A 12,848-nucleotide genomic window follows, 5' to 3' on the forward strand; every position below is an offset into this window, starting at 1 on the left:
TACGAAAGAAGAGCAAAAAATAATAAGATTCATCACTATGCCGTCACTTGTAAGCTGTCCAACTGAGTGCAGATGAGAATTGAAAAGTACAGGTAGACTCGGTAAATTTTGGTCATATATTTTTGTACGGCATTCTTAACCATCGATAGATCCATTAAAAATAATAAGAAACCGCTCAGTGCCGTACAAAAATGTGGGTCCACCAAGTCGGAATTTTTATTTAATTTCCGAGAGTTACCGGGGGTAAATTTGGTCATTTGACCATGTACGGCATCTGTGTCATACTATTGCTATACTGCTTTTTATCCATTATTCCGCAACGCCGTACAAAAATCATGGGGCCAAGGGGAAAAAATCGAGAGTTGTAATCCCCTCTCTTTCCCCACTCCAGGGGGTCATTTGACACAACACGAAATAAATTTATTTTTAAAGTATTTTATGCATAGATAATATTTTTTCATGTGCCGTACATTTTCGTTGGTTCAAAGGGGAAAAATCTGAAAAAGAAAAAATCCATATAACGAAATGTTTGCTTTATATTTTTCTAATAAAATATAAATATACATTAATATTAAGAAGCTCGAGGTGGTTAATTATCACCTTGGAAAGTCGGAGTCAAGTGGAATGGACTCCGTTAAATTGATGAACTAATAAAAAGCTATGAACGAAAAGATGTGAATTATATTCAATCAGCCCATGAATACAGGTAAAGTCACAAGCAAATGCTAGTAATATATACATATTCAAAATGTACAAGTAAAGCGCTTTCAAATGATACCAAACACGGCATATTTATCTTAACTTTATTTTTTTACTCTGTATGTTTTGTCCGCTAGAGGGCGCCACATTAGATTTTGTGAAACCCCATATAGCCTTTAGCTAGCTGGTCACTGATTATCCAGTGAACAATTCAGACGCTTCTAATGATATGTCATTTGTCGAATTCTGATAAGTAGTTTAGAAGTTACGAGGGAATAGATGAACATACATACATGATCTGTCAAAACCATAACCCTCCTTTTGCTTTGCCGTAGTTGAGTAAAAATATGTTAATGCCGTACTGTATCAAATGGCCATAAAGCACCCTTAAAATTGTAGCTTTCGTCGCTTTCATCAGCCTAAAAGATGTGGTCTGCACAAAAATGTACGGCATCGTTTTTAGGGTTCCGTAGCCAAAATGGCAAAAACGGAACCCTTATAGTTTCGTCATGTCCGTCTGTCCGTCTGTCCGTCTGTCCGTCTGTCACAGCCGATTTACTCGGAAACTATAAGTACTACAGTGATGAAATTTGATGGGAATATGTGTTGTATGAACCGCTACAAAAATATGACACTAAATAGTAAAAAAAAGAATTGGGGGTGGGGCCCCCCATACATGTAACTGAGGGATGAAATTTTTTTTTTCGATGTACATACCCGTGTGGGGTATCAATGGAAAGGTCTTTTAAAATGATATAAAGTTTTCTAAAAAACATTTTTCTTAAAGTGAACGGTTTTTGAGATATCAGCTCTCAAAGTCGTAAAAAGTATGTCCCCCCCCCTCTATTTTTATAACTACGGGGTATAAAATTCTAAAAAAAATAGAGGTGATGCATGCTAATTAACTCTTTCAACGATTTTTGGTTTGATCAAAGTATCTCTTATAGTTTTTGAGATAGGTTGATTTAACTGTAATTTATTATATTTGCTGCTACGGAACCCTTTGTGCGCGAGCCCGACTCGCACTTGGCCGGTTTTATTTCCTAATTTATCTATGTTAATACTATTTAAAACAACGAATAAAGTGTACAAAACTATTATATTTCATTAATCTACGATGTTTAAACTTTAACAAAATTTCTGGGTTTGCATTTCTCTATAACTTTTTTTAGAACGGTTTCTTTTGAACGGCAATACTATACAACAATTGAATTTTACAATATCATGTTAAAAAAAAAGTTCCCGTACAGGGTCAAATGACCTTACAGCTCTTTATATCAAGAATTCGATGAAATTAAGATGATTATTGGTATACATTTAAAAGAACAATTATTTTTTGACGGCATTGCTTTTAATAGTACTTTTGAGTGCTAGATAATGTTTTGGAACCGAAGCCGTACTTAGTCAAATGACCCCCTGGAGTGGGGAAAGAGAGGGGATTGCAACTCTCGATTTTTTCCCCTTGTCCCCATGATTTTTGTACGGCGTTGCGGAATAATGGATTAAAAGCAGTATAGCAATAGTATGACACAGATGCCGTACATGGTCAAATGACCAAATTTACCCCCGGTAACTCTCGGAAATTAAATAAAAATTCCGACTTGGTGGACCCACATTTTTGTACGGCACTGAGCGGTTTCTTATTATTTTTAATGGATCTATCGATGGTTAAGAATGCCGTACAAAAATATATGACCAAAATTTACCGAGTCTACCTGTACTTTTCAATTCTCATCTGCACTCAGTTGGACAGCTTACAAGTGACGGCATAGTGATGAATCTTATTATTTTTTGCTCTTCTTTCGTTCTAGATATGACCCCTGGTGGTTCATTTGACCCATATTTTTGTCATATGCGGGCTTGTAGTCTATAGATACAAGGGTAGCACTTCACATTATAACAAAGTCACAAATTTGACACAGTAAGTATACAATTGTTTTACCTACTAATGTATTAAGTAATTATTTTCTAGGAGATTAGTCCCAACCCGAAAATGCACACGCAGTCACGGTTAAAAGTGTGTTCATAAATTCTTCTACTCACCAATAAAAAACAAAAACTTCATATTGTACAGTTTCCTTGCTAACTCCAAGCAAAAAATGTTCGATACGACATAATACAAGTTTATATATTTGCAGAAAATATTGCTAATCCCAACTAATATTATAAATGCGAAAGTACCTCTGTCTGTCCGTCTGTTTTTTCTACAAGCCTAAGCCACTGAATCGCATTCCATGGAATTTGGTACACAGATAGTCTGAGACCTGAGATAGGTATTGTATCCCGGAAATTCTATGGAAACGGTAACTATACTTATATTTACAATTTAATTACAAACAAAGGTAATTTTGCCCATACAAACGTCTCATATTCATACAAATTGTTTTGAGAAACATTTCTCCGATGGTATCTATGCAAGATAATATCCTCACAAAAAAAACAACGCATGTGCCTAGCACACGTGTCAGAAGTGAAACTTCTTTGGCAAAATTCAAAGAAAGGTACTAAAATTTTTGCATTACTCCATGACGTGACGATATTGCCATGACGCTACCTTGAAATTTTACTCTCAACGCGCCTAAAGAAGTTTCACTTCGAGAAAAGGTTATTATGGAATAGATTAGCGTACAAAGTCGAGGGTATAAACTAGTCATACATACCTACAATATACATCAATCCCATAATAGTTAATGTCACGTTAATTATATGAATTGTTTAACCAATAATTGGCTATTACTTTTATGTTTTAACTAATTGGTAATTCTGCATTTTCTTTGAACTTATGTAATGTTTTTAAAGAAACCAAGATGAAAATTGCTCATTGTTTGTCTGATTTGTGATATTTAATTGTTTATTTTTTCAATGTATTTAAAGAAGATAACTGTAGCTTATTTTCATTAACATAATATTTTGAATGTGCATAATACCTATGGGTTCCTTCCTAGTAGTGAGGTCACGTTTTCCTAAAAGGTTTTCGATACATTCAACATTTTCAAAAATACAAAAAAAACGCGTTTTGCCATAGTTTATGGCACAGTATTCCTGGATAGCTGATGCACTACCTTATATTAAAAACTTAATTTAATGGGGCATAAAACTATGCATGCCGTTTTTTAGATAAATTCCTAATACAATGACTGATTACACAGAGTATTTATTTCAAGTAAATAAATAAATCAAAGCAGGGATAAATTAAACGGTCAGTAATTTTTTATAGCTTTATTTATTCGACAGGATGTTCATTATTTTCGACCAGAAACGTGGTTTGTGATAGATGTTATTACTCCGTCCGTATTACTCCATACGTTTTTTCAGTCGAAAATTCATAAAGCACCTATTCTTTACACGGTCCGTCGTATAATTTCGTCAAGTAAATGTTTTTCAGACTTGCATCGCACCTCATATTACACTCGCCATAGTAAGTCCGGTGGTTGCTCGCGCACACAGGCTCGCCGGGCGCACACATGCAAACGAATCCGGGAGGGTGTCCATGTCGGTGAGAATGGATCGTTGAGACGAGAGCCATCAGAGCCACTGAAAATAAATTATGTTAAACTATACCCTGTACAAGATAACTTGATCATTTTAACAGATGTAATTTTTTCTGACAACATAATATTGTGTCGATTGGAAGAATGAAATAACAAATTTTATTTTTTTTATTTCCTTTTAGTTAGTTCGATCCCCGGTCGAAGCAAGTGAATTCGAAAATCTGTGAATGCGGTTCTATTTCTGTTTAAAAATAAAGGAATTTTTCCTTTCAGCAAAATTTGCAATCTCCAGTATTTCAAGTACATTCCCTCCAGGGCCCATCGAAAATTTCCATACTGTACATATTGTTCCTAGCTTTCGCTTTTTAACCGACTTCAAAAAAAGGAGGAGGTTATCAATTCGGCCGGTGTATTTTTTGTAATAATATATTTATTAACTAACAACACCTACATATTTTATGTAGGTAATAAGTAATTTTGTAATTATTATCAAGATTGAATTGTACTTACTGAATAGAAGGTACGTCTTCATCTTGACTTGAAAAGTTGGAAGTAACGATGCATGTGATGTTTTATATTTGCTGTATTTCGCTAATTATTTTTAATCAGTAATTATTATTAATATATGCAGTGTAAAAATTAATTTGTTAAATTAACGTTACCACCTCAATTAGTTATTAACAAAAATAATGAGTGAAATGCGCATATATAAAACATCACATGCATCATTATTTTCATTATTTAAGGCTCAAGATGAAGAGGTTACTTCTATGTAGTACTTAAGTAGTATTCAATTTTCATGTCATGGACAATTTCTGCTCCTAAAAACCGTACCAGTTGAACGGCTAATTTAATGAAATTTTGCACAGCACATAGATGGAAGTAAAATAATAAGTATGTATTTTGAAATAGATGAAACGTATAATATTCTTTATTGTTACTAGCTTAAAACGGCAGATTTCGCGTAGTTCCCAGGTATGAGATATCCTAAAATTGATACAGTTCCGATCAGAAGTTTGGCGAGAAAGAGTAACAAATGTACTTCAAGAAAGCAATGTAGAATTGTTGTACATAATTACCAAATAAATTTAACAAACTACGATATAACTTGTTTAAATTGAGTATCATAATTTCTTCAAGAGAAAAGGGAAACGCGTTACCTTCCAGGGAAGCCTTCCATATTAGGGCACATCTAAGCTTACCATTAGGCGACATCGTTGTTCAGCGCTTCCCTATCGGCATCAAAAAAACCATGTCTTAATGTCAATTCCAACTAAAATTCTCAAGTATCAAGCTTTTTTGCATTGCGGTGGCTTTGATGGCGCTAGTCTCAACGATCTACGCGCGCTTACCCAATCCTGTATACAAATGTAGGTGTGCACCTGGAGAGCCCGTGGGCCGTGTGTGCGAGCAACAACAAGACGTACGCCGGAGAGTGTAATATAAAGAGCGACGCTATTAAAACTGGTGTGAGATTACATCGATTGCACAGACATGATCGATTGTATGATGGACCTTGTCGCACTGTCGTATAATGTTTACCACAAAGGTTCACCTGTACAGATATTCCTGCGTAGGTAATGGAACGTGTGAAGGAATAGACATGTGCAGTTTTATAAGCCAGTTTATCTAAGTTGATCTGCGCATGCATGCCTGTACGGTAAATCTTTCCAGTAGTCCGTAGCGTATATGGTTTACATTATATGTAGTAAAAAAAAATATAATAAAACCCTTTATTGACATAATAATGTACAGGTAAAATAATAAAAAGTAAACAGTAACAGTAAATAAATAAAGATCCCTTCGGTTCTAAATAAAAGGAGGAATAAATTAAACGCTAATTCACATATTATATGTATGGTTTTATTTATTCAACAGTACATTTATTAATTTCGATCAGAAATATTAATTATCATTTTTATTGGTGACCAAATAAAATATGAAATTGAATTGAATTGAAACATATGTTTTGTTGGACAAATATAATAAAGCGAAATGGATGTATTCATACATTTAAAACAGCTACCTTAAACAAAGTTTCTTAACTTCTTCAATGCCTATGTCTTGCACGGACCATCATACAATTTGAACAAATACCTTCCAGTTCGTTTCGAATCGCAGTTCATGCTACACTCGCTGTCGTATGTCTTGAAGTTGCTCGCACATAAGGGCTGGCCAGGCACACATTCACAGTTTTGTTCGGGTATAAAAGACCCGGTTGCGACTAGAGCAAATATGGCCACTGAAATGCAAGAAAAAAGCTCGAGATTAGCGAGATTTTGTTGGAATGTTTTACATAAAAATGGGTCAACAGAAGATACATAAAACCTGAACAAAAAAATCCTATAGTTTGTGCTATAAGTGGTCCTATAGTATGTTGATACTTGATATCAATAGAAAATAGCCTGGATAGTACAAGCTACTTCTACTTTAGTGTAACTTCAGACTCCAACTAATGTGATTTTTTAAAACAATGTTAAACATGCTGATTTCTTAAGTTTAAAATTAATTATTTCAATATATTTAATATGTTTTAAGTAGGAAAAAGTTGTAATATTATTATTTAGAAGGTTACTTACGCAATAAAATGAACGTCTTCATCTTGAACGGTAAAAGTTAAAATAATGATGGATGGTATGGTTTTATATTTTCCTAAATTAGCTAATTATATTAAACAATACCTATGACTAATGAAAGTGGTAACGCTAATTACTTAAGTAGTGTTTTTTAACCTGTAGTGGAAAATATGCATATTCTACATATGCATATATAGACCTATCTGAGTCTTAAAGGTATTTCACTAAATCGTACCATCTTTATATCTTCGGGTAAAATATTGCGATAAATTCAAATTATGAAATATATGATGTGGAAATATATTAAATGAAATCTTATATATAAAATTCTCGTGTCACAATGTTAGTCTGCATACTCCTCCGAAACGGGTGGACCGATTCTCATGAAATTTTCTGTGCATATCGGGAAGTCTGAGAATCGGCCAACATCTATTTTTCATATGTACCACGGGCGAAGCCGGGGCGGACCGCTAGTTTGTATATAAAATAATAAATAATCACTTGAACTTGAAAAAACACAACCACACAATGACAATACACATTTATTTCTAATAGAACATTCAACTATCCCATTCATCGTAATTCTAAAGCAACTTCAAATCCATCAACAGCTTTCATCATGATATCGAACTTCACTCGTATCTTTGGCACAGGATTGTTCTCTGGTTCGCCTATCACACGATATCGTCGCAAGATAGTCGATAGAGCAGTCTTCATAGACATCATCGCGTATTGGTATCCTGGAAAAAGTGGAACTAGAATTGAACATTATAGTCTGTAAAATTAGGGTCTATATGACTGCCGGTAGGCATGTTGTTATGATTTCAAATAAGATACTATTGAATTCACTGACTGATTAAGTTTGATCCTCTGTTTGTCTTTTATTTCTCAATTCATCCTTTCTGTTGCGTGATATAGTAATAGTTATATAAAACATTGTATAATTAGGAAAAAAAGTGTCGATATCTGTTATATTTATTCTAACTTCAGAACCATTAATAATGATTTTATGGCTATAATCTTGAAATATATTATACGTACTTTATACAATATTTAAAAAGTGGTAATAGTTCAACTCACCAAGGCAATTCCTTGGTCCATAACTAAACGGTATGTAAGCGCAAGGATGCATTCCTTTTGTCCGTTCTGGTAAGAACCTATCAGGATCAAAGTTTTCGGCATCAGAACCCCATAAATTGGGGTTTCTATGGAGACCGTAAATGCTCACTGTTACTCCAGATCCTTTGGGTATTGTAATGTCTGTATCTGCAAAGGTAATATGATTTGTTTATGTGGTATTTATTTGCGTATAATTGGTATTATATTCTGATTGAGAAGTTTATATTAAATAAAATATAGTTTACAGGGTGAAACGTTGAGTTAAAATATAAGAATAGTAGAACCATTCGGTTTGTTGTGGTACGCTATAATGTTTACAATCCTTAAAATATTTCCATAAAATTATTTACAATTCGAAAAAGGTTCCTTATTGTTATCTATTCTTTTGTTTAGAAGTCCATATAGTTAAAATAGGATACAGTTTTATGAGTTTATAGTTACTCACTTAATTGAAAGTCTTCAGTTGCGGTTCTTATGATGAAAGGCACTGGTGGGAATAATCTTATAGTCTCCTTTATAACTCTATCCAAGTATTGTAGCTTTGGAAGATCATCCTTTTCCAAAAGGCGATCTGAATCTCCAAAGATTGAGTAGATTCTAAAATACATGATAAGCTAAATTGATTTTATTTTGATACTTTTACTATAATATATACCTATCCTCATACATTGAACTCTATACCGTCTCTAATGTTGAAGGAATACGGAATTCTTTTAAGTTTTTATCGATGGGGTGAAAATGCCTTTAGAATAGTTCTGCCCCATATTGAGATAGACTTTTATATAAATCAATCACAACGACTGACCGGTTGGCTTGGTTGGTAGTGGCCCTGCCTTCCAAGCCAGAGGTTGTGCCTTCCAAGCCAAGCGAAAGTTTAGTATGGGATCAGATCGTGCTGTGTGTGAAAATTGTCCTGAAATATTTATTTATTTGTAATAAAATAAAGCAGATACATACTCTTCGAACACTTTCTGCTGTATTTCTGGATATTTTGCAAGAAGTTTAAGCGTAAAACAGATGGAGACAGCTGAAGTGTCGGTAGCTGCCACAATAAATGTCAATACTTCTTCACGTAGTTCAGTACTGCTATAACAGTCACCAGCTCCATGATTTATTAGAATATCAAGGAAAGTAATTTCCCTGTTTTGGAGTTGATCTAAAATTTAAAATATGTACATATTTCAGACTGATCTTCTTATTCTTCAATGATGTATAGGTTAAATAGTAAAGAATGGTACCTAGTATTTGGTTGTCGTTTTCTGGGCATTTTTGTAGAGCTTTCCTCTTTTCTATTACCTTAAAATTTAAATAATTTGGTATGAAAATAAGATTTGTGGTTAAATTTAAAGCTGGCCATACACGCTAGGGTGTACCTGACAGGTTTGCCTGTACAGGTCACCTGTTCAGGTTAACCGGAGCGTGTATGTTACAGAACTGTGCAAGTTTTCACACCTGTTCAGGCGACAGAAAAAATATGAAAATTGATATTTTTTACGCGTGGGTATACCTGTGCAGTTTAACTGTGCAGGCAAACCTGAGCGTGTATGGGGCGGTTCGACGTAGTCGTCAGTTGTCCAGTGAATGCTAGCAGGGAAACACGTGCATATGTGTAAAGGAGTCATAGCTGCTAATAGTTTGAGATACGTCTTTTCATCGTAGATAGTTGCGAAAATCATTCGGCTCAAATATCAATTCTTTCAACAAGTTCACATGAGAGTATAATAACAATAACTTTGCAATAACCATGATTTGCACGGTTGCACCATCGTTCACGGTATCTTCGTTTATATTTCTTTTTCTTCAATAAAATAAATAATAAATCAATTAAAGCTACTGCGTCGATATCAAGCGCCGCGGCCGAGGGCATGGTTTCAAATGAGAGTTTGTGCAGGTTTACCGCTGCGTGTATGTCCTCTTCTCAACTCAACTTTACCTGACAGGCGTAACTGCACAGGCAAACCTGTCAGGTACACCCTAGCGTGTATGGCCAGCTTTAGGAAGAATTTGAATGAATATAAAAATGTGATAAAATTTAAGTATTTAAAGATCCTCTAATACCTCATCAGTAAAGTCGTGTATGATTTTGATGGCTTGCATCAGTTTTTCATACTGTGGAAACAATTTGTACAACCAATCGGGTTGGAGCCAGGGTTGGAACATTCGCTCGCTGCAGTATCGTATCGCTTCATTGGTTGCTGTTAGAAAGGTGTTGTTGTGGTCTTCTTGGGAATTTAACGGCACGCCCATACCTGTTTCTGTAAAGAGGAATATAAGAGATGATAACAACGATTTTTATCAGCTAGCGAACGTCTTCTTGTGGACGTTTGGAAAAAGTTAATTTTGTCGTTATTCAATGAACGCGCTAGTCATTCAATAAAATAGCAGATTCAACCAGATGACCGCGACATATAAATTTTAAATTTTGCAAGGTTTTCGAAATTGAAATGTTATTAGTTACCAAGTTTATTTAGAAAGTGAACTCGTATAAGGGTTTGCCGCTTCTACCTTTTATAAGGAAACTTATTGTGATTACTGATTTATGAGCTATAGGATAACACAGATCAACTGTCCCATGATTTATTGTACGTTTGAACACCTCAGATCTTGCTTTTAGCACAGCTTTTAGTATTTATCTAGTAATATAGGGTCTACTTCAATTCTGCAGCAGTTACTTATTGTATATTTTTGCAACAATTTAAATAATAAATCTTAATGAAATATTCAATAGTATACCCATCACAGAATCCAAATTATACGCATTAATTTGTAGCCATATCTTAAATTTTCCGGCGCCTGCCCTCGGCTTTAGTAAATTCGCTAATTTGTTACTTTGCCGTGCAAATATGTTTACAAAGTTTGCGATGACCTTTGGACTGAAAGCTGGTATTGCTATTTTACGACGAGGTCTCCAAACGGCAACTGAAAACGAAATATTATCAAATGAATAGGTACCTACTCATAGACAATCATAGGCTCAATAAAACTATAGAGGGCCTTATAATTTCTGTCTATTGTGACTAATGTTATGTAGTGAAACATACGTAAGCTTTATTTTAGTAAAACTAAATCAGATAAACATATCATTTATCAATTATATAAGAATTTAGTTGCGCGATTGGAACAGTGAGAGGAATAATAAATATGGGTCAAACATTCATTATGTTATTTGACTTACCAGGTGCAAAAATCATAGCATTGCCAATTACTGGTTTTGTGAATCGAACCAAATTGTCCTTCTCTAACATATTCTTTAATACTGCTTCTGCGTATGTTGGTTCTGTAATCACTGAAATATGATGAAACATGAAAGTAGGTATAACCATCATATTATGTCCTGATGATGAAATTCGCTTTTACCCACGTTATTTTTAAACGTAGAGAGTCAACCGATGTATATTATACCAACTTAATACGTACGCAATACGTACGTAATAAATTGGTCGAAATAGTTATCTTAGATATTTCTTTACAAGTTCATTTTCTTCCAAATGCAATGTACTTATATTCTCTTAAACCTCATTAATAGAAACTCACTGTAATAATTATTTATGAAAGGTCCAAGCGACGACTGCAACACTCCACCTCGTTTTGTTGTTACTCGACTGTAATGTATCAGTTTCTTCATAATCACTACGAAATCATTTTAAGCCTTAATATTCACTATTTACTATTTAACTTCACTAAGCAATTAAGATACGTACGTTCAGGACTTATCAAGAAATACAAAGAACTTCCAAAGTATGGAATGTCGTCATTACTACGTTTTACTTTCTTGACCATTGTACTTTTTTGTCTATTTTTGTTTATGTAAATGCATACAAATAAAATTATCAATAAAATATAGAATATCACAGACATTATCGAAAAAACTGCTGTCTCTGTATGATTATAAATTTATAATGGAATCTCATACAATGTTAGTTCTCATATATTTATGGCCTGGTAATAAAAGGACCATGTGTATGTTACTGCTAAATAGTCAATGCAGTAATTTTATAATCCATCCGATCACGCGAGATTGTATATTGTCAGATAGAAGGCTTGTGTCCTCCGTCCGCAAAATTTTCTTAAAAAAGGTAGGGCATAGAAATAAAACAGATTTCCCAAATTCACTGCCACTCAAATTTGTCGCCATTGGTTCTGTCTGCAATGATACTTTATAACAAAATAAAGGCAAACTATTACTTTAGCTTATCCATACTAATATTATAAATGCGAAAGTAACTCTGTCTGTCTGTCTGTTACTCAATCACGCCTAAACTACTGAACCAATTTGCATGAAATTTGGTATGAATATATATTGATACCCGAGAAAGGACATAGGCTACCTATTATTGCGAAATATGTACCACGGGCGAAGCCGGGGCGGACCACTAGTTATCTATAAATTAAAGATTAGTTTTGTTACATTTAACGAATATATAATTTATAATTTTCTAATATCACGAGTGAATGTAGCTTTGAGAGTAAATAAACGTATTCCCTGATATAATATGTTATAGCATTTTCCACTTATTGACTGGCACCTTGTATAATATTGTATGAATAAATATATGTCCATTGTACTTTAGGTTTAATTGAAATATAGTATGTGTTAAGTACTCTTGTTAATTAAATATTTTAACACGCACAACATTGTTACAATAGATTAATGTTTTATAGCCATTCCGGTAATTGATTTTACGTTTTATGAATAAAAAATTCAATTAAACACACCATTACTTGCATTTTTATTACTGTTTACAGGTGAGAAATGTTAATAACTAGATAATAGAATTGGATTTGCTAAGTTGTTAAATGTGTTTGTTCTTAACTCTTTCCATTTTGGGTTAAAAACAATTGATAAAAAAATTAATAGACAAACTCATGTATCTATAAATCAAAGTTATTTAAAATCACGTAGTCTTATCTTAGTCCAATTGTATGGTAGGTATCGACATTTTTAACGAGGTATCTATTATGC

At 33.8% G+C, this 12,848-nt stretch overlaps 2 protein-coding genes across 2 annotated transcripts in view; one reads left to right on the forward strand and one right to left on the reverse strand.

Moving 5' to 3' along the window:
* glu (structural maintenance of chromosomes 4-like protein gluon) overlaps window positions 1-12,848 on the forward strand; it is a 58,929-nt gene that overhangs the window by 14,030 nt on the left and 32,051 nt on the right. The window lies entirely within an intron of this gene.
* Window positions 7,340-11,208, reverse strand: LOC149478418 (cytochrome P450 4C1-like). Its single transcript, XM_089709164.1, has 8 exons — window positions 11,061-11,208; window positions 10,619-10,804; window positions 9,944-10,140; window positions 9,124-9,181; window positions 8,843-9,041; window positions 8,331-8,482; window positions 7,847-8,026; window positions 7,340-7,506 (listed from the first exon to the last, which is right to left on the reverse strand). The coding sequence occupies exons 1-8, from the start codon at window positions 11,206-11,208 to the stop codon at window positions 7,340-7,342; spliced, it is 1,287 nt and encodes a 428-aa protein (XP_089565290.1).

Source organism: Colias philodice, chromosome 22 (genome assembly GCF_061535455.1).
Source record: "Colias philodice isolate Cphi_HAF_F1 chromosome 22, ilColPhil1 Martin Lab GWU primary, whole genome shotgun sequence".
Classification (NCBI taxonomy): Eukaryota; Metazoa; Arthropoda; class Insecta; order Lepidoptera; family Pieridae; genus Colias; species Colias philodice.

Coding starts and splice junctions, on each gene's coding strand:
- LOC149478418 (XM_089709164.1), bottom strand. CDS start 11,208: ATGGTTATACCTACTTTCATGTTTCATCATATTTCAGTGATTACAGAA. Junction 10,141..10,618: donor TAATTTGGATTCTGTGATGG/GTATACTATTGA, acceptor TCCTCTTTACAG/AAACAGGTATGGGCGTGCCG. Junction 9,182..9,943: donor TACACGACTTTACTGATGAG/GTATTAGAGGAT, acceptor TTAAATTTTAAG/GTAATAGAAAAGAGGAAAGC.